Source organism: Polyodon spathula, chromosome 18, assembly GCF_017654505.1.
Source record: "Polyodon spathula isolate WHYD16114869_AA chromosome 18, ASM1765450v1, whole genome shotgun sequence".
Classification (NCBI taxonomy): domain Eukaryota; kingdom Metazoa; phylum Chordata; class Actinopteri; order Acipenseriformes; family Polyodontidae; genus Polyodon; species Polyodon spathula.
Genome location: NC_054551.1, coordinates 4960112 through 4983649, shown reverse-complemented (window position 1 = coordinate 4983649; position 23538 = coordinate 4960112). Strand labels below are relative to the sequence as shown.

Below are 23538 nucleotides of genomic sequence, written 5' to 3'. Positions count from 1 at the left end.
TTCAGAAAAGCCCATATCAAAGCATTGGTACTCAGCAATCATCTCTCATGCCTGTCATCGATATTTTGACAGATCATCAATTCCCTGACCTTTAACCCTTGACATGAAAGGACCTCTCTAATCAGTTTTCAATTTAAAAAATAAATAAATCTTTACTGGAGTTGAATCCTTCTCATCTTAGAGCAAGGTCCATCTCATGTATACTGACGTGGCTGTGTAGCCTAACCAGCACACTGATGCACAAGTTCATAGACTCAGGATCGTACATGTTCAGATTAATTTAGTGAAATTGGTCAATGATGATTTCATGGACTTAAATCACAAACAGGACCTGGCTTTACAGTTAGTCTTCTATTTGATCTTTTTGTAAATTTACTGTATCGTAGGTGATCCCAGTCCTAGAGCGGTGGAAATAGATTATGTTTTAGATTTTGTTTTCTTTTGTTAACCTTCAGTTTTTGTTTCAATCAAAATAAACCACGGTGCTAGTTTTCGCTCTCTTGTCATCATTACATGTGCCATCTCCGTGCTGTCTTTACGCAGGCAGTGAGAACACAATACCGTTGAACAGAGCCGAGTGTGAAAAGGTCCTCAGGCCAGTGCAATGACTTCACATTATCAGGTTCTACATTCCATCCAGCACCAGAGGCATACAGGGCTTGGAAATGCTTTGCTATGTGGGGAAGCGGAACTAATGGAGTTGTTTATTGGAGGTCATCCAGTAAAAGGGATGTTCTGTCCTTCTGTTTCATGTTGCTGGCTACCTTAGCCCCCAGTCCGACACATTGGCTGCCTGAGCTGAGGAAGAGCAATTCCTAAGTAAATATCATATAACGAAATTTTTAATTCTATGCATAAGCGCATGTTGATAATTTTTTAGGTATCGGCCCTAGCGCTATGGCTCTAAGTTTCTTAAATCACTCCTGTGTGAGCCATTGTAATTCATGCAAGATAGGGAAATATTATATAACAGTTTGTTTGAGTGATTGAAAACCATAGGCTTATGAAATGAAAAATTGCAAGGGACTAAAAGCCGGGACAGGAGATCTTGGGTTCACACTGGGTTCTAACTGTATGACCTGGAAGACGTGGTTCAGCAATCCATGTGTAAAAAGGTTAATCGATATACTAAAAATGTCAATAAATAAATTGAACATGGAGTGATAAGGGAAAACGACACATGGATCTCAAAATGATTAATTCTTTTTTTTTTCTTCAGCAGGTTTTTCTATAATAAAAAAAAAAATCGACCCTTTGTGCTAGGACTATTGATTGTGCTTCGTTAATTTATCTCTGGGTGCCTAACATTAAAGAATTGATTGACGCTTAACACCTTTAATGGGAGTCATAACTCATTTCGGCAGGCCTTCGTCTTCTAAGCTTCCCAACAAATTAATACATATAACTGGGATGCACACCAGTGGCATCTGATCCTCAGTAACAGTTATGTCTTAAGGTGATTGTATAGAACTTTGATTTGATTGAGTAGCACAGCCAGTTACTTACTTATTCTTACTGTATCGTATTGCTCTTGTTTAAAGGCTCATTATTATTATTAAAATCTTATTTAATGTTAATTTATGTTAACATAGACCACTCTTTACATTTTAATGTTGCCCATCAACACTTAAAATCAAAGTGTTCAGTCCTTTGAAATCTTTTCCAGCCCAAGTCTATAATACAGGGATATCGACATCAACAGGACTGTGTCTAGATATTGTAATTGAAGCATATATGATATTAAACGCTACAGGTTATGATAGAGGAAGTTAAATATTGTATTACACCACCAGACACACAGTCTTGTTGCCTGGCAAGTGGTTCTTAAATGATAAATACATGTGAATTGATATGGCTGGAAGATCCAGTACTATATAACTGTAACAGTTTACAATTATTTGCCATGTGCAATGACAGTCCATACCAGTTGAATTCCGTGTTGTATTTGCATGCACTGATGGTGAGCTGGACAGTTGCCACTCAGCTGCCTGATACAGACCTTCTAGCTATTAACTATTTGTGGTGGGATGGGGAATTCATTCTTCCACTGTCTGGGAAGGATGTCAGCTTACCACAATTAACTTGCAGGTAGGTTACCCGCGGAAGGCAGAGGGTGATTGATTCTGACTATATCAATGTAAGGCGCTGGCTGGAGTGAGGCTTTAGGGAACGTGATTGGAATTATTATTGATAGGTTTTGGCTTGTCATGCCCCAAGGGTGACCCACTGATGGCCCTATGAGTCTAACAGTGTTTGATTTCTGTCATTGTGATGGGTTGATACAGACATACACTTCTAGTAAGAGTCTGGGTTTGAAGTGACCTGAGTGCACAGATTCAAGGTCTCTGTTATACAAACAAGGAATATGTTTAATACTTTGCTGGCAGGTGAACTCCCTACTCTTGCCCAATTGGTTATTTATTAATGGACATTTCTATTCAGCTTTTACTTGATATTAATTCTATCAGTGTTTAACAGCTTTGTTGATACCAGTTATAAATACTTACCCAATTACCTCATCATACTTACAAGGGTCAAACAGATCTGCATCAGAAATGCAGTGTATGAGCTTGTTTATCTGTCACTAAATTTTGATTGCAGCAGGACTTCCTCGAATTGAGTTTACCTGCTTATACAAAGATACAGAAATAAGTACACTTTTACTAGCTCATCATCCTACATTCCTGGACGTAGAGAAAGACCAGGAATTTTTTGGAACTTGGTATATTACATTTGTGTGAATACCTCCAGGTTGCTCTGACCTGCTTTGTTTGCAGTCCAGAGTGGAGTCCAGTTGAGAGGGTGCACAGAAAAAGAACCTAGGAGGCCAACATTGACTGTAGCCCAGTGCTGACCTGCCTGGACATCTGTCATCTTCTCCATGACAGGGAACCTGACACTGAGACTCCAAGGCAGGGTCACTGAGACAGCACAGTTAACATCTCCCTTTATGTATTAGTAAGAGTTTCTCTGGAGGGCTTTTTCTCATCCTCTAGTGCTCCCAGCGGTTGAAAGTATTTCTTACTGCCCAAGAACCCAGAGCAACTTTCTATTTTCAGTCTCAAAGCCTATCAATTCCTTCACAGGCCAATGCAATCTTGCATTAGGTAGGGACAAAAATTGCCCTGCTTATCATGGCAGTTTGAACCATTCCAGTCTCTTTTATAAATCCGACAGGATTATGATCCCCTGTGTGCTATATGTCTATAAAATCCTTTACCAGAATTTTTTATGAAAAGACCCTGCAATACTTATTTAACTAAACTACTACAAATGGGGTTTTTTGCCATCTTTTTACAGCCTCTCTTGCTGCAAGGCTCACAGTAAAGGCAGACAATTGCATGGAAAAATGAAGTTGCTGATTTGTTGAGCTAACCCTCTAATTCCTCTCAAGGGGTGCTGAGATTAGGAGTCCTGTCTGTTTGTATTATCAGGGAGTCTGCAGAGTCAGATGGAAGTGGACAGGGCACACCGCTCATCTGGGGACTATTTGTTTGTTTTTTTCCCAGCAGATGCATTAACCAGTCAATAGTGACTATCAGAGATATCTCTTAACCAATGCCTGCATTGATTAGAAAGTTTTTAAATCATATCACTTTCATCTAACCTACCCTGGGGCAAAAAATATACCTTTCATTTTTTTCAAAGAAATAAAAAAAACCTACATATTTTGCTGTATCTCTACATAAAAACATGATTAAACATCACATTCAAGGGCACACCTTCTCTTCTTTGCAAAGCTCTAGTGACATGATTTGCAAAGTAAAACTTCTGCTTTATTTCTGTAAGCAAAGACCACATTGACTATTGTGTGAGAATCCCTTGATATCGTACCAGAATTCGGTGCTCCATTCCATATATTTGATTCTTCCTTTCCAGTGAAATCGTGAGCGTGGAATTTAAAATATATTTGCCACATGTTTCTGCATTATTGAAAACCACAGAGTCCGGGGATGGTAGTTGAGCACAGTTAGTGAAGACTGGCAGAGACCACAAGAAATCTCACATTATACAAGCAGTGGAAGCGGTCTGGAAGAGCTGCAGTAATGCTATCCCAGTGTGTGAGTCTGTGTGAGTATGGGAGGCTGCCAAGACTCATCTGGTAACAATTTTAATGCTGCAAATGGTGCATTTTGGTGAATTCCACAAAAAAATAAATGTGTACTATTACTTTTAAATGGGGGAAAAAAAAACAATTTTCTCTGCTACCAGTACCTCTCGACTATAGACGCAGCTATTCATTTTCATAACTGTTAATAACAAATAGTAATCACTGACTGTGACGTGACTTTGAAGTCTATTGATAGAGTGGCTATGTCAGCTGAGAGGGGTAAGCAACAAGTGTCTACTTTCTCCATGGTTCCCCATGGGCAGCTAGTACAATGTCAAGGCTGATAGGCTAAAACCTTTAAATTAATCTCTACTGGGTTTTACATTTAAAGTATACAAGGGAGCTTTTTTTTGTTGTTGTTGTTGTTGTTGTTGTTGTTGTTGTTGTTGTTGTTGTTGTTGTTAAATAAGCATGGGGAACATTCGCTCCAGGCAGTTCATATCCTTGTTACATTGTTTATTAGCAGATTTGAGGGTCTTTTAAAAGCCAATTACCTCACAGGCTGGCCTTGTACTTTTTCTTTTTCCCGATAATGTTCATTTGCATCCCTGCATACGAAAAATAAAACAAGAGAAGCAACAATGTGGAGCTGAGCAACATTCAGGTCTCCAGTTGTGTTTTTAAATGTCTCGGGGGTAAAATGTTGAATTCTGTGCAAAGCAGAGAGAAAAAAAGAGGGTGAAAAAAAGGAAAAAGATTAAAGCAATTAGAAAGAGAAGATTTCCTGTTGCCAAGAGAAACGTAACTGATCTCTGGCAAATCATTTATCCCCTAACTGAATTCCTTTTCTTTTTTCTCTCTTTTATAACAGATGCCAAACAGATATAATTCAGTGGTCACTTCAATGAGGGCATAATTGAATTTAGTTTCTGTGAAAATGTTTTATTGAGGCAGTAAAAAACAAATGCCATTCTGACCGCTGGGTTGTGGGGTTATTAGTGGGCTCTTTGATGGGTGCCAGAGTCAATGTCTGGTTTTAATCCAACAAAGACTCCATACATGAACTGCAGCATTGAGCAAAGGGCAGGGGGTCCATCTCCAGCCAATCAGAACCCAGACATGACCCCATTCACTGGCAGCAAGGAATCAGCTGTAGCAGGTGTATTGAGGGTTTCTCACAGTCAAAGAAAAATTGTAATAATAAAAAAAATATATTATTAATAATCTACAATAATCCCCATTGTCCTCTTTTAGAAATTGATCAAGGAAAAAAGCCAATTGTCCAATTATCTGCTGGATACAATCATAGAAGATTGTATGAGATTGGGAAAAAAAGAATCTTCCTGGTGTGATGAACCAGGAGCTAATTTAATGGCATTTATCATAGACTGCTCCAGGAGTCTGCTTGCTAGACTTGGCTGATTTTCCCATGTGATAAGTACAGAGGGTAATTAGGGTGTCCAGAAAGGATCACTCTCTGTCCCAATGCCTGACCTTTTTTATTCAAGCCCTTAGAGGGCTAGCTTATCTGTGGAGGGGCAGTTTAAAGTGAGGATGTTTTCACATGCCATTCTCACACAAATCTAGATGATTGTCATTGTTTGTGGAAAGTTACAGTATCTAAAGCCATTTTTGGCCATCATCTTTTTTCTCCCTTAAATAAGATGTGTTGTAGAACATATCCATCAAACCTATTTCATATAATTATATATTTATGTTTGACTATAATTCAAATATATTAAAAAGCGTAATGATACATGTTCACAAGCGCTGAAACCATATAGAGTTATACGACTTTTAAAAAATGATGTGTATCAGTCGTTGCTATCAGTCTGTAATGTTTCAGGAATATAAAATGAATAAGTAAACTGAAGTAAAACAAGAACCCGGCATAATTCCTGCAACAATACTACTGAAATGCTTTGGTAATCCAAAAAAAACTACTGGTCCTTCTTTGAAAAATCTAAAAGATTTCCTTTTCTAAAGTGCTTTGATTCATTTTTTTTTTTTTTTTTTACTGCACACAATTTCATCATTCATAGATGTTCACCCTTCTTAACTGGCTACCACCACTCCGCTTAGCCCAAGGAGGCAAAGTTGCTTTACTTCAGACTGTTTCTCAAGAGTTTATAGAAAAAAAGGCTATTACAAATCAAACAAACTCATATTTCCAATTTTCAAGTTAGGGTTTTACCTTACAGGCTGTGAATCAACTGCTTTCTGAGAGGTGAACAAATAGTGATAAGGAATTAACTGAATATAAAAATGGCTACAGTTTATTTACTGTAACTTCAAATGTTCCAAGCTTGAGCACAGCAAATAGTCTTAAGTTTGTCTAGCACTTGTTCTAATTGAGACCGACTTTACACTCAGTCACATTTCCAGGCTAGGAACAGGCTTTATTGTTCTCCTCAATGTTGTTCTTAGTAATATTCAGCCTCACAAAATTGTAACTTTTGCTTTATTTAACAACTGATTTATTTATTTATTTATTTTAATTATTACATTCGCCACCCTTAAAGAAAATGTAGAAAAATAAATCCTGAAATTGTAAACTGGACGTTAGCATGCCTTACATTTTAAAATTTAAAAATTCATGCATTCAGTAATTCATGGCATGCCAGCAATAGATTGTACATGTGAAGCCTCTTTACTAATGCACTGGCTTTAATATTTCATAAGTTCATGTGTAAGTCATATAATAAAGGGTGTTATGTTAATGTTTTACAGCCTCACTCTCCTTTGTCTGCACTAGTTTATTTTGTCTGTATCCTACAGTCAAATAAAACAGACTTTGTGTCCTAATAGATGTGATGTGACTTGAACCAGACCAGGGTTTTCTTCCCCATTCCTTTGGTAAACTGATAAGCAATTAGGCTGTTTCATTGAAAGTGGACAATTTACTCATCCCTTAGCTTCAGCGTTAATTGGAGCTATTATCTCCTTTGCCCTGGGGCTCACTGTAAAACACAAGAGTCTCATAGAAAGTGAATAGTATACTTGGTTACAGGCTTCCAGTTAAAAGTCACCATATTTTTTTTCTGCCTGTGAATGCTAAAGTTAGAACAGACAGAAAAAACAATTAAGGTCTCATTTCAATGATTTTGCGATACAGTATAGACTTCTAAAGGCAGGATTCTGCATCATCCCAAAACTCAGGACTGACCATTTTCAGGTTTGACACTTCTCCCCCAGTAAAGCCTGCCACAGGGGCATGCAGACATCAGCTTTATCTCAGCTTTGACATGGAAGTGACTTTGATCACTGTACTTTGAATTGAAGAGCCTTTGGCACAGAGCAGTGAGAGTGCTCCTTTCCCTGTCCCCAGGATTCCATTCCCAGGGAGGTTACAATGGTATCCAGTGTCTGCGTTAATGAGATGTTGTGGTTGTCTCATTATCTGTCAGTTCCCTCTCTGTTCATTATACTAGTGGTGTATTTATTTTTAATCACACATCTCAAAATTCTGCCCTGTTGGAATATATAGTTACTGGACTACTGGATGTATGACGTCAATCTAAAATAATTTGAATAGTGTTTTAGCTTTCTCACCCCTTTGTTAAAATGGCAATACTTTCATTTAAGTTTTGGATATAAACAGCAATACAATATAGAGTTAAACAAATGCACACACAAGAATTTTATTAAAGCATAGGGAGGCGCAAGGTAAAAATAAAAAAAGGTAAAGCATTTTGACTGGATGGTGTGAGTGTGCTTCTTTACCCTGGAAAGGTGGATAGATGTAACATGATAGCATTTTAAATTCACAGACTGCAGTGTATCAGAATGCTGTCTTTTGTGAATTATAAAAAGACAGGCTATCTGATATTTGTGATAGCTGTATATCAAACATTTCCATTAATATCAGCATGTAGTTAAAGCACTTAAATCTGTAATTTAATCCAGATTTTTTGAAGGAGGAAAACGCCATGTTAAGGCAACAAACAACTTGTGAGACCTTGGATTGTGTTACATACTAAAGCTGTTCGGCTGTAGTTCTTCTGCAACAGGTGTTTTCCTTCTTTGAACAAAATTGGAGATAATTACAGAATTAAAAACTTTGAACATCTGGCTGCTTTTGCTTTATTAAATTCGCAGTACCGGGGCTTTCGCTTTATAACCTTCCAGAACTAATCAGGCTTGTTGTTATAAAAAGGCCCGTGCATGTGCATACTAATGATGAGAAGAACTAAAAATATCAATGTGAAAAAAAAAGCACTTTTTTTATCTGGCCTATAAAATTATTCTGATATGAGAATATTTTCGATTAAAAAGAAAATGGAAAACAGAAAGGGCTCTTCAATTACAACGCTTAATTACAGGAAACCCACCCGCTTTCTGCAGGCACTGCTCCTCTGCCTTTTCATGTCAGTGAGGTTTAACCGGGAATTTAATTAGAGTTGCTAATTCAAGATTGCAGCAAGAAAATTACTTCTAATCAAAGCCTGCTCTTCACAGACGTCTTTAATCGCAACTTGCAGGGAAAAAGGGTTATCAATAATTAATTCTAATTGAGGGGAAATTGTTTCTGAGTTAATGAAATTTGGCCTGTTGTAATTATGTACAGAAAGAAGCCTGCTGGAAAGAATAAGTAAAACTGATGGTGGATGACAGGTGGATGAATACCTGTTAAAACTACCAAGTTTCTATTTCCTGCATTCCAAAAACCTCTGTGTTCCTGAGCTGAAGAATGTGGCTGTGGGTTGGGGTAAGCTCAGACCATCACCTCATTATAGTCCTCATTCATATCTAATACAGAGCTATTTAAAATCAATTGTAGAAATGTCAGCCCCACCCCTTAGGAAATAACAGAGAGATTGTCTGGGATTTCCTGTTCAGAACAGTGACACAACAATGACAATGGTATAACGGTTACTGACTGGTAATTCATTGCAGAACCATGCAATACCAAATCAGATTCACGGTGCAATATTTGTTTTGAGTTGCCATGCAGTGGTATACTAATGGTTTATTTATAGGGATAACACACTGGTATTAAAATGGTTTCTCAGTGGGGGTTTTTTTCCAACGTCTGTAATTGTTACAGTGATTCAGTCATCCGTGCTTAATGAGCTGTACTGAAACTACCACTGTACACCAATGCTACTTACACATCTACACCATGAAACTAGATTGAGTTCTGCCAGCCCGCAATCAGAACTGAGGCTTACGGAGTCCCACTTGAATTTGACTGACGACCAGGTTACTCCTTACCCTGACCATACACAACCAGATGTTGAAGGAGTTTAAAGGGTTAGACATTAGATGTTTCTACAGGTTAACATTAAACAAAATCCCTGTGACAGAAACCCAGCGAAATTGCAAGCAGCTGAGTAGGATAGTATTAGCTGCTGATGTAAACATGACTGGTTTAAAATGCTAATAGCTGGCCACCCACATGTACTGACCTGTGCTTAAAACAGTTTGTGATATTGATTTCTATCGTGATCTCAAAGATTTCTAAAGCTGGGTGCATTTTGGTAACCAGGGCCAGCGACAGGTTTTTGTGGGCCTCGGGCAATGGACCTCCAGTGCCCCCCCCCTCCATCTTCACCCCCAAATCAATATTGTTCTGTCAAAAAGGTTTTCAGGAGTCCCTCACTAAACCAGACATGTCTGGAGACATGAGCTGTTTGATTTTAAAACAGTTTTAAAAAATTATTTTGCAATAAATACAGTAGTAAAATCAAATGAATACCCAGTAACACAAAATAAATCACACTGCTGTATTTAACACATTATTGTACAGTGTGATTATTAAAGATTGTTTTTAATTGAAACTTTAATTATTGTAGCTCATTTTCTTTTTTACTGTAGCCTACAATTAACATAAACAACACACACTTTACAGAAATAATCATTTTTAATTTTACAATAGAAAATTTGACAATGTGCTTATTGCAGATTTTTTATTTTCTTGTTTGTAGTCTTTGTTTCATTTGTGATGGTTTAAAATCGTATAATTATAATATGCATTTAGGTGTTATGATAATTATAGACGTTATGATAATGAGGCTCTACAATTTTCCGTTTTCCACTGGGCCACATGTATCTGAATCTAATTTGAATGTTTGTAAGATGTTTTCACATGGAAACTTCATATCTGCAGCAATTGGTATTGTTAGTGCTTTCAGCTGTACCATAGCATAAGCTTTTTACTCAGAAGAAAGGAGTAATTTTATATTATAAGAAAATGCTAAATAAAACCCTCCTGAGCTTGTATAAAGTGGGGGGCCTGCCTTATACCTGGGTGGGACTGGAAAAATAAGTGAGTTGACATGAGCTGTCTTTACCAGAAACCAAGAAATGCCTGAGCAACAAAACCAGAATCAGTAAACCCACAAACCAAAATTCTTTCAACCCACTACTTGTCTAGTCCACACTTCCTGCCTGCCAGATGGGAGGAGAGGGATGTATCTTTGGCCAGCAGCACAGCGAGGCAGTGGTGTGTTTCATTAGCCTTGCAACTGTCTATTAGGCAGTAATCGTGCAAGCCTCTGTAGCTGCTTATCAATGCAGAACAAGCAGGGCTGGTTAGCTTCAGGAATGAGCAGCAGTGGCTGAGATTCATCCCTGCAGAGCTGGTACAAGACAAACAGTGATAGACTGCATTTCCAACTAAAGACAGGGAAGAATGCTTTGCTTTGGAGAGGCTTTGCAGTTGGGATTATCATGAACTTGATCTGGTTTTGAGGTTCATATGTTTTAAAGCAATGACAATATCTTCATCAACAAGGATAGTATCTACACCCTTTAGTTCATAACAAAATCAGGGTCTGTAACGTTTCCAGTACAATGGAATCCATTCTGCAGCTGACTAGAATAGTGTTCTAGGTGGGGCCATACCTGCCATGTGATCTGGATTATTATCTGGTGTAGCAGATAAGACTGTGTCTCATATTGGAGAGTTACTGTATGGTATGTGGTGGGAGTTGCTAATGGTGGATTATAGCATACTGTTGAATTATTCTGGTTGTAATATCGATATATATATATTTATATATATTATATATATAAGTGTATATATATATATATATATATATATATATATATATATATATATATTATATATATATATATCTATATATATACTAGTGACCCTCTGACTTCGGTGCACTTGGGCGTGAACAACCAATGAACCACTTATCTGTTAATTCTTTTATGTTTTCTGTGATGTGTATGTTTTTGCTCTAAAAAAAACTCTTTACTGAGATCCACACACATAAACTGCATTAAAAAATAATCCCTATTGAATTTATATTATGTAGCTAAAAAAAAAAAAAAAAAAAAAGAAATAATAATTTTGAAAATCATCATCCTTCATTTGAATATAATCAAAAGGAAACTCATTGTTATACACCCCAAAATGAAGTATTTGCCCAATCAGCATAAATAGATCTGGGCAGTGATCCAAGATGTCTTTGATAACCGGTGTTCAAGATTTCTGATCTTCCCTAGAAATTACTGTTTGTCATGTTGCTGATCAAACTGTATTGCCTTACAGATGCTGAGAGTTGGGTCTGTAATAAGTCATCATTTTAACTGTCAAGTCGCATGTAGTTTAATCAGTTGATATTGCAGTTTAATAGGTCTCGAGACTCCAGTTGAGTCCAAGTAATTCTCCACCCTTTCTATTTTCTAAGTATAACAATTTCAGCATTGCATATCAACAAGCAGCCATCAGTACCCATTAACATGAGATATAGGCACCAGACAACTACCATGCCTCCCTGGCCAGTACACCACAGATCATGTTTCAGCTAGAGTCACAGTGAAGAGCAGAGCCTGGCAGAATAGTACAGCTCAACAAATTCTGCTCTGGCTAAATTCCCCCCCCCCCCCCCCCCCCCCCCCCCGCCACTTTGAGGAAAACATCTTTATTTTCTGTAGGCTGCTGATTTGTCACGAGATCCCATTATATTTCTCCCTTGGCTCTGGCCTGCCTGATTCCCAGTCGGGAGTGGACTCGGGCAGCATCTCTGAATGCCTGTGGGTGCCACAGCTCCCAGCTAATATGAGGATCAGTAACGTCCTGGCAGAACAATGTGCTTATTAAAACTTGGCCTGGACTGTGATATTATATCAAACACAGCATCTTCAAGCCAAGAACTTTTATTATTATTTATATATATTTATAAGTGCAAAGAAAACAAAGTGCGTTTGAAAACAAACAGTAGAGGTACTTATAGGCTTTTGATGTCATGGTAATAACACTTTTGCAGTGTATTTTTGCAGTTTACCAACCTACCTTAACGTTCACTGTGCTTTATTACACTTGCTATGCTTTTACTATGGGAACTTCTATAAGGGTTGCAGTATATGTGCAGGTTCTATGGTACAGTACATAGCAAAGCCAGTTAAGAAAATGTAATGATCTGTGATATAAAGAAAAAAGAAAGAACACAATGATTGTTATAAAAATGGTCTCTTGTATTTTGCTGTCCTACCAAATCAGGCCTGGTAATGATATGTAAATCTCAAGGTGTCATTTCTGTTTCTTAGAATTAGCCCACAATTCAGTTATAATTGTTTGCTAGAGACAAACCTTTTGGGACATTTATTAGTGTGAAAACGTGTTTCTATATTCATTTGTAATTAAATAACACATTGCCAGTGAAGTTGTTAATTGAATTTGGATCTTTGTGCCTGCTTTACATTGCAACTCTTATTTATAAAGCATTTAGACATCTCATAAATGTATCAAACAGCAAAGTGTTTTTTGGTTCCTGTATTTTGATCTATAATGCCTATCACAGCAGGGTTTGCTGGGCTGGGCCAAGATGGGGAATATCTGTGTTTAATGTTCTGGGAATGTGTACAGTTTGCTGCATATCTGTTCCGGAGCAAGTATTATTGTTTACCTAAAAAATAAAGCAAAAAGGCTTTTATGAGCTTGTATGACATTTAATATAATAATTACTAACCATTCTGGACCATAGGTTTCAACAAACTTAACACTGTGCTTTTTCTGGTCACGTGTAATTTCATCATGATTTCAATTTTAACAGAATCCATAATGAAAGGGATGGACTGTCCAACTTTACACCATAACATTCCACAGAGGAATTCCACATTCCAGTTACAGTCTAAAGCACTGGTTAAAAATAACATTTAAAGTTTAATATTTTAAAAAATAAGTAATCTTTAAATTGCTGTACTTGATATCTAATACAAAATAAAAAGCCAATGAAAATTTTAGTCTATAAAAGCTACACCACAAGATTAACCATAGACTACATTTATAACATTCAACAGTGGAAATATCAACAAAGGTTATAGAATAAAACTGATGCAGAAAACATCTAGCAGCTTAACTCATTAAATGTTGGTCTTTCAGAAAGTTGCCTATATCACTGGTTTTCAACTCTGGTCCTGGGGGACCCCCTGTGGCTGCTGGTTTTCATTCCAATTGATCTCCCAACTACTTAACTAGACTTTAATTGAAATGATAATTTGCTTAATTAGACCTTTTTTTAAATTGTTTTCAGCTGTTAAACAGCTGCAGAGTTCACATTATAAAATGTTATAGCTAACTTGAAATCTGCAGCTGTAAGAGCCAAAAACAATTACAGGAGAACAAATTAGTATCCACTACAGTAGTATTCTCATTCAAGAGGACTATTTGGGTGGTACTGGTTGTGAATGGAGGGCCCTGGAGCTGAAAGGGTTGGTTATCTGTGGAGGCTTGGATCCCAGCAAGGAGAGGAATTGTCTCAGCTACAATCACAGGCAGCACCAGGGTAGTTGGGCAGATTGCTTTAATAACAGGAAGGAGGTTTTCAGCATCAGGGGTACAGAAATGGGAAGGGGGTGGCGGATGAGATAAAATGACACTGTAGGCATCACGCAACAGGGTCTTTTTTAAGCCTCTCGTTCCCTAGGCCACATCAGTCCCTTTATTTAAGCTTGGTGATCAATTCATAGTAAGCAAAGTTTGGTTCTACCAGAGAGCCTACTGTTGATTGCATAGGAAATATATCTTGTTGCGTTTTATTAAAGCTTTTCTATACCATATAAGGTACATTTATTTGTTTGCAGGGTTGGGGTAGAGAATCAGATGGGGCTAGTTTTCTTTTTCCACAGCTGCAGAGCAAAATGACTAAGTAACATTATAACCACACAATAAAACTGATGAATCAATATCTGCCTGTCAGTGATTTATGTACCAAATGTGATTTTGCAGGCATCATGCTGCTTTCATTCTGAATTTTCAACTCTATCAATCATTAGATAAAACTACATGATGACTATAAAATTACTGGAAATTCAACTAAATCAGCACACATTTCATGTACATTTGTGCTATTTGGTTTAGGCAGAGTACCTGAGGAAAAATATTTCTGCCACAAGCAAGCATCTGAATAGAATTTGAGGAAATGATCAGGAAATGACTGAAGGGGTACTTCTGGCTTTTTGGTTTTTTAACACAATTTCATTAACACTTATGCTGGAGTGTTTTTTTTTTTAGATAAATGCAGCGTATTGGTACTTCTATAAACCTTTTCAAATAATGCAAACACTTTCTTTATTGTAAATTGAATGTAAAAGAATATAACAGAGTGTTGCAGCCAAGGTTGTGTCCAAAGACAGCAAAGTCATGTACCCTGCAGGAACTTTGGTGAAATGTAACCCCAGAAAAAATGAACAGCTAACAAATGTACACCTTAAACTAATTATAAACCAAAAGCTCAGCTTCCAGTGTCAACTTGCATTGCTTGTTTCACAGGACCATGTGATAATGTTGCCTGATTCCCCAGCCTGATTATAGTTGCTATAATTATTAGGTAGGCAGAGTGTTTAAGATGTGAATGATCTCAGGTTTTGTATTGCTCAACAAAGGGAGATGTATTCAAGCATCTCTAAGTCTTGCCTTTCATATGTACTTCAATACACCTCTCAGGTTTACTGAGCTTTGCAGCACCACTCCTTCGTAGAGGCTTCCATATTGTTCACACTGAAAAACTCATAAGGTAGAGTTTAATACCAGCTGACCTCTTTCAGAGGTACCATGCACACCTGTCTGTAATGTTCATAGACATGATCACATAAAACCACAAAACAGTTCCCCATGACTGGATTATGGAAGTGCTGAAATTGTGAATTAGACTGATTGGAGTAAACACAATGTTCTTATTTTTTGCACATTCCTAATCTTCATCATATAAACAATATATTGTTTTTTGTATCAATGGTGATGCTTATATTATTTCCATCCTGAGCTAGTATGGATAGATGGCACTAATTTGGAGGATGTGTAACTGCAGTATCGATACCCTAGCTCAATTATAGCAGCCCAATTCACCTACGGACTTCGGATATACAGTACAGGGGACAGCTGGTTGGATTTTAAATCAGTTTTTAAAACCATGTGTTAAATTGCTATTTTATCCATTCCACAGAAACCTGATGCCGAGGACGCTGGATGGCCAGATCACCATGGAGAAGACTCCCAGCTACTTTGTGACCAAGGAGGCGCCCAAGCGCATCTTCAACATGTCTCGGGAAACCAAGATGATTGTGGTGGTGCGCAACCCCGTGACAAGGGCCATCTCGGACTACACCCAGACCCTGTCCAAGAGCCCAGGCCTGCCCAGTTTCCGGACGCTGGCCTTCAAGAACGCCAGCACAGGGCTGATCGACACTTCCTGGAGTGCTGTGCGTATTGGCATCTACGCGAAGCACCTGGAGAACTGGCTGCAGTACTTCCCCCTGTCCCGCTTCCTGTTTGTCAGCGGAGAGAGGCTGGTTTCGCACCCTGCTGACGAGATGGGGCGCGTCCAGGACTTCCTTGGCCTGAAGCGGGTCATCACCGACAAACACTTCTACTTCAATGAGACCAAAGGCTTCCCCTGCCTCAAGAAGCCCGAGGGCAGCAGTCGGCCACGCTGCCTCGGTAAGTCGAAAGGGAGGCCGCACCCACAGATTGACCCCAAAGTGGTGCAGAGACTGCAGGAGTTCTACAGGCCCTTCAATCTCAAGTTTTACCAAATGACTGGACATGACTTTGGGTGGGATTGACTTTCCTTTCCAATGGCACTTTGATGGACCTTCTTTATTGTTTTAAGAATAAATAAATAATCAAGCATTCATCTAATCAATGGCTAGCACCTACTGTTGAGCAATGAAGCTTTCCATGTTCTGTTTAAACTATCTCTCTTTATGCAATGTGAACTTTTATGTTACCAGTGGCATCAACAAAAGCTACAGTATTGTATAAGACTACCAAGATTTCCAGGATTTTGTCTAGTATTCATATTTGGGAAGATAATAAAGCAATGCATAGCAGGTGGCAGCTAGAACAGAACATATTCTTGATGAGCAAGATGTTAAGTGTGTTTGGGTACATCACAAGGGGTGTAAAGGGGATAAGTAGAGGAACTGATTTCCACCCAGTGCAAGAAGAATACAGTCAGGCTGTATCCCTACAGTGTCCCTCCATCTCAAATAGTCCCCTGTCATAACCAATCAATCATGCACATAACATCTGAAATAAGATCAGATATATTCACTGTTGATTTGTCATTGATCTATGGTTCCTGCCGCATTATTATAATTATTATTGTTATTATTATTAGTAGTATTATTATTATGACTATTAATGTTACTATTTTGAAATATTTTGTAAAAAGAAAGGGATTTCATATTTCCAACTCTTCACAAGTGCATGTGAATACAGGTTTTGGGGAACCACAGAAGCATTGGGTAGAAATGAAAACGTTTTATATTGTTTTCTTTTATGTTTTGTTTTTATTACAGTGCTCCATCAGTATCTCAAATGTGAGCAGCAGGCACTTCAAATCAATTGTAGGGATCCACTCAAATAAAGAGAACAGGTTTTGTAGTTTGCTCTTTTGAACTTATTGTACTATGTAATTATATTACCATGTCCAATTTTTAGATATATTTAGTATTTATTTATTTATTATTTTCATTTTAATATTTATGCTCCGTTAATCCCCTAATACAACCCTGGAGTCATCAAACTGCAACAACTCCATAGTATTCTACTCCCTCTTATCCTCCTCGGGCCATTAATCCATTTGTGTAGATGTCAGGTTTTTCATTTGTAGTTCATACAGTACATGGTAGTGCAAGGACATAAAATGCACCAACACCTGCAGTTTATATAGGTTTATATGGGTCCTATTCCCAAACCTTTAATTCAATACTCTTTGATGTTCGTGAAAGCTCTATACCAGGTTTAGCAGCATTAATGAAGTAGTTAACTTGTATAGGATCTAGATGAAGGTTTAATTAAGAACATGCTCAGGAAGGGCCTGGTTTGCCGATCCCTGTTCTAGACTTACGGCTTCTTGAAGCGATTTCATGAATATCAAGCATTAATGTATTGATAAAAGCAAACAGTCTTTATATAATCGGTGAGCTACAGCTGTGTGACTAGAGACCTATACATTTGATTGAATGATGTAGAGTATAATCCATTCTGTGTCTTTTTTTTACAATATAGTTTCATGTAAATAATCCACCCAGTATGCAATATCTGAGTGGTATAAAATGTATATTCCATTTGGAGTATTTTAGTTTTAGCTGAAGAAACTGCACTTGCATATGAGATAATGTTGAGCTGCCTAGACAGGTGAACAGTAGCAAACAAACAAGGAAACACTGCATTGCGATTGACAGTATAAAGTGTTGCTATGGCAGATCCATAAACTTTGATTTCATTCAGGCCAAAATCAGCAGCCCCCATAAACCTGTCAATAACTGTAATTGTAAATGGCTGGATTATAATTTATATTGTACATTTTATGCAACTGAGGCCTAAGGTACAAATTCTAAATGGTCGTTGTTCATGTGGAATGACATTTGTAATATTGTTTTCAACAGTGTTTCTTTCATCTTGTTTACTGCCATTTCACACTAATACTGTTCTTTACTGTATAAAATAATTTATATATTAAAATTAATACTGTTGCCTGCATTGAGAAGTAAGTAACTTTTGTGTGTGTGTGTGTATATATATATATATATATATATATATATATATATATAGATATATATATATATATATATATATATCTATATATTATATATATCACAAATATTAGTAAAATTATTATTTTTCATTTGTGCACAGTGTCTGAGTCGTAAGCTTGGTCAATTGTAATGGGGAACTGCTCCTTTTTTTTATTGCTAGATGTCAGCAGATGAAAATACTACATTTTGCCACACACTATGTGATTGCTTTTTTGTCATATAATAAAAAAAACACTATCAGGTCAAATATCTTGGGGTGTTAGAGAGGGGTCAGAAATCAATAGGGAGTGCAGGTGTCAACATTCCAAGGCTGCATTTGAAGTTATTAATACAGAGGGAAGACTTTCTCACGTGAATGCGTTTGTGAGGGTGGCTTGAAACCTTCAGTCTGTGACCTTTGCCCTCTGTCTTCCCCTGACCTCTGACCTGGACCTGAATTAGGCTGCTGACCACAGCCTGGGTAAACAATAGACTGACCTATTTTGCTTCATGATCCATTAATACCAGTAACTAAGAGACTAGGAAGAAAAAAGAATTGCATGGTCAATATTTGTTTTCTATCTCCATAGCTGTGATTCATGTTGTTGTCTGATTTAGCAAAGGATCATGATATTACAGAGTTTAAAAAATATTGGTTGGGAATGATAAATCATAACCGTCAAATCAATATGTGATAATTTTTTACAGAATTATACAGAAGACTAGTGAAATTAATTTCACACATCACAGCACAGCAAGTAAAACCAGTTATCCTTTTTTTTGTATACAGTCTTTACAAATTGTATAATTCAGTGAGCTTACAGTGCTGTCAACTAAATTAGTTTGTAAAAAACACTTGGAATGGAATGTATTGATATTTATTCATTTTACCCCAGCCAGGCCCTGAATTTATCAAAGTAAAGTCTGAGTGTCAATATCAGAGCTAGGTCACAGCAGCCCGCCCATTATTGATTACAACAATTCATCCGTAATGATACTTTCAACCTCTCCACCAACTGACAATCCAGACAAGAGCAGACTTGCCCAATCAAGAATGGAGCGGGATCATCCAGGAAGAGCTGCTACTTTAGAAAGAAGTGCAGCATTACCCTGTAAGCGCAAATTCAAATGCAATTGGAGATTCACTGGAGGCCAGCAAGACTTGAAACACAACTATTTGCCAGTTTTAGTAAAATAACTGCGTCCAGACCAATAATGTAACCTTTCATCCTTGAGAAAAGACTTAACTCAGCTAACTTAATAGGTGTGAGGATTCATTTTTAAGGCAGAATAACCTCTAAAACATTTTTTGGGTTTTTTTTCTCTGAGATCAACAAACAGACCATTTTTTTTAACTGGATTTAATTGGATGTAGAGTTTAGCAGTGAAAGCTAGTCGCTTTATAATCACTGTGCTTTCTTAAATTAGATTCCCAACAGGTAACAGGGTAGTGTACTTTCTGAAGAAGAAACCAGCTCTCCATCGGGGACTGTGTGCCGTGGGATGACTGCTTGCCATGAGGGAACTGTGATTAGTTTTGGAAAATTTGGGGAGAAAGGCTGAGGTTTGGGTGGGGAGGTGTTTTTCTTCTTTTCTTAAGAAGTGCGACATTCAATCAAGTTTTTCTCAGCTAAAGAGAGGCTTTAGAGTTTCCCAGTAAGTGTCTTTGTGAAACAATAATAGAAGCCTGGAAACAGTGATAGTGATCCTATTTACCAGTTGAGTGGCCACATTCAAGGACGGCTATATTGATATGCAAAGAGGAAGGCCCCAGGTCTAAAGATGGTCTGTGTCAGTCTATTGTTAGGGAGCCATACTTTCTTCAAGCCTGGGTCTTTTCTGAGCAGCACAATGCCATATAGACTGTGCCCATTTAAAGCCTCTGAATCAGACCTAAGCGCTCTAAAAAGCCAGCTTTGCAGACTAATTAAGGAGGCTCAATGTCATCAATGGGCGCTGGCAACTTCAGCGGCAGGGATGACCGCACAGATTAGGCAGCTTGAAGTGCTACACAAACCCCCCTGCTAAAACTAATTGCTGACCCTTGCAGTACGGGGTCAAATATTGGTATTCATGGCAAAGGTGGAAGAGCCACTTCAGTGATTGTCCAACTGCATTCCACACTTCATTAGAGTCGGAGGGGGGCTTAATGGGTCCTCACTGCCACACAAGGGAGTGCAATGTAACCAAGGCTGAATTGTGATATACTGTATATACTGTTGCGAAAATCTCTTTAAGTATTATTTCAGATATATTGATTTGAAGCTGTAGAACAATAAAACAAACAAAAACAAAAAAAGGAGGGTAATCTCATTAGATATATCTTATATTTATATATATATATATATATATATATATATATATATATATATATATATATATATATATATATATATTATATATTTGATATAGTATATATATGTATATATATTATATATATATATATATATATAATATATATATATATCAGTCTTTATTGATGTGTTTTGTACTTAAGCAAATCCCCATAAAAGGGTATCAGTAATAAAACATACCTAAAACATTTAGAAGAAAAATATAGCCTCTGCACTGTAGCAACTCCTACCACTTCCTGATGAAACTACATATTGTTAAAACTAATTGGTTGGGTAATTACATCTAGTTGAAATGAAAAGTGCTGTCAACTCTGACAATGTAACTATATTTTGACTGTACTTCTCCAAACTACCAAACTATTTTTACTTTGTGAAACTTAATCTGGATTTACACCAAAGCAAGCAGAAGTGAAAGGTTTGTTAATTAGCTCACTGTGCCACCTGGCCCCCATAGCTCTTCCAGTCACCACAAAGCATTGTCAGTGCCCCTCATACTGACCTGGAAGACCTCCACGCTGCCACACAGTTTGTATTCTGCTAATTATAACAAACTATACCGAATTGTGCAGAGGCTTTATAAAGAGGCTTGTCATCTACACAGGTATCAAGTTCAGAGAGCGAAACCCATTTCAGTCATGACCTTAGCTGGATTCCAACTGTGTCATCTGCCCTGCAACAGAGTTCATTTTAAAATAGTATTCAAAAAGGGAGAGTGTGTCTTTAAGAGGCTATTCTTGTCTGTGTTCCAGTCCTGTTCAGAGCCCTGTGGGATCTCCCTGGCAGGGGTGAGAGGTTCTATTGACCTTTGTCTGCTCTCCGCACACAGCATGTCAGGGTCATCTGGTGGCCATGTGAACCTGCCACTCATGTGGACAGGCAGAGTATACCCACTGGAGTCCCTTGTCATGTGACCCTGTCAGATGTACAGACAGGGAAAGGAGTGGCGGGCTGTGATGGAGATTAATGGCTACAAAAAATACCGGAATAACGACTTACAACATTTCAGCAACTGTGCCAACAGCTTCGTCTATGTCTCATTTATGTAACAAATAAAAAGAGACAAGCGATAGTATTTTAACTTGGAAGTTTTGTCTCTTTAATGTGGTTTAAAGGGAATTAAGATGAAGAATTGCATTTTATTGGTATATGAAAACTAGCTACTGCTATAGTGAATGTCATTTCAATGGGAAATGCTAAAATAATCACCTAAAATGATCCATATGGCTAGCAGGTAATCTTTGAACCATGCAGTGACTAATGCAGTGCACACATGTCTTGTAAAAGATGATGGCTTTTTGTTAATGTTATGTCGGTCACATTTGTGTTCCCTCACAACCGAAAAAAATGTGACACCCAGGGAAGAGTATTTATGATAAACGCAGTATTCCTGCTACTATGCATCAATGCGAAATGAGAAATATCTCCTTTTGATAGTGTCATGGACTATGGAATAAAGCCTGGTTACCATTTAAATCTGCAATTACCAGTCAGTGGAGGTTGTTGTCTCAAACATAAAATAATCAACAACAACAACAACAACAAAAAAAACTTTGGATATCCATCCTTTGACCATCCCCAGAGGCAGAAATTAAGTTTTTAAAAAGCTACAAATTGTAACACTGAGGAAACAGTTTTAACAAATGTTTTGACAAATCTGTCATGCTTATCAAAACCTTTGCTTATCAGATATGTTTTGGTTGAATCTTTGAAATGATAGACGAAGGTCCTGATTCAGATAGCACTGGTCATTGCCTTTCCAGCTGCAGCTATGTGGCTGTGTGGTTTACTCTGACCCTAGTCAATTAGGATTATTTGCCCCCCAGGGTATTTGTTTTATACCTCTTTTCAACACTCCAACTAACCTGAGTTCAAACTTCAGTTCTGTCTGAAAGACAAGTTTAACCCGGTTTCATGCTGTAGATCTGTTTAATGCTTGAACCGATTCTGAGAATGGGTGAACAGTCAATGTTCCAGGGTCCATGAAAGGGTTTTTGACTTTGATTAATATATGGCGCAAACATGAAATCTATAAGGAGTCCTGGGCTTGGCTGAATGTGGTTAAGCTTGGTAACGCGTGGTAGTCACAACAACGTTTGGAACAGTACAGTTTAAAGGAGGTTTAAAATGTTTCTTACCTCGGCATTAGCAGTAACATATTATCACTGCTTCTTTGATATTTATACTGGGTCAAAAACAGATTTTGGTTAACAAAACCTTTCTTAACACTCCTTTAAGGATTACAAAAATCAATCTGCAGCAAAACAAACAAAAATGTGTAAACTTAACACTGTAAAAGATTCAAAAAGGAAATTTTGCATACCAATCAAAGTATAATTTTACAAAAAATCAAAGCAGCATGTAGGGAACTTTAATTATTTAATCATTTTGCATCGACCTTTAATTACAGCATTTTAATATTGCCTGAGACCGCAGCGCTACCAGCATGGAGAAATTCTCGAGATCTGTATGCCACTCAGCTGCTTGAACACGTGTTCTCGTCGTTTAATAAATCCTGCACGTTGTGTTTGTTCTTTCTATAAAGTGATTAATTAGACATGCAATGCCAAATTACTTCGTAAAAAGGGCCAGCACTATAACGCATTCTGATGTTTTATAGCAACACAGCATGTAGTTATTCTTATACATTTGCAAGCATTCTTTATTGTCTGCTCCATTTTAGCAAAAAAGCAAGGTGTACCAATGATGCATGTTCACTTTTTCTTACAAGTTACAATTACTTTAACCTGAAATCATATGTCAATTTGGCATGAGGTATCCATTCTTTTGTCTTTTTCATCTTACAAATGTTTTTTTAAATTCCATTTTTAAATACAATATTTAAAACTGTCATGTTTAATGTAAACCTGGAAGAATCACATATATTTAATTGTAAAATGGTACTTCGCACCACTAGCTTTGATATATAAACCAGCAATGGTGCTTTGGGATATTTATTTGTTCTTTAATTTCTGCATCATCAGGATAAGCCCCTTGACAATTTTGATCTAATTTCCAAGTGATGGCAATCACAATCACACAGGCCCTTTAGACAAGCTCAGTGTATCCAAGTGTCCTGTTATTGGAGCCAAATGAGCACTAACTGTGAAAATTATTGAATTCTCCTCGCCACTGAAGGGAGATGGGCAGGGAATTTAC

At 37.5% G+C, this 23538-nt stretch overlaps 1 protein-coding gene across 1 annotated transcript in view; it reads left to right on the top strand.

Moving 5' to 3' along the window:
* LOC121330668 (heparan sulfate glucosamine 3-O-sulfotransferase 6-like) overlaps positions 1 to 16651 on the top strand; it is a 35251-nt gene extending 18600 nt beyond the window's left edge. The window contains exon 2 of the mRNA XM_041277358.1: positions 15451 to 16651. Coding sequence (XP_041133292.1) covers positions 15451 to 16069 — 619 coding nt within the window. The 3' untranslated portion in view covers positions 16070 to 16651. The remainder of the gene's footprint in view (positions 1 to 15450) is intronic.
* Positions 16652 to 23538: the final 6887 nt, after the last annotated feature.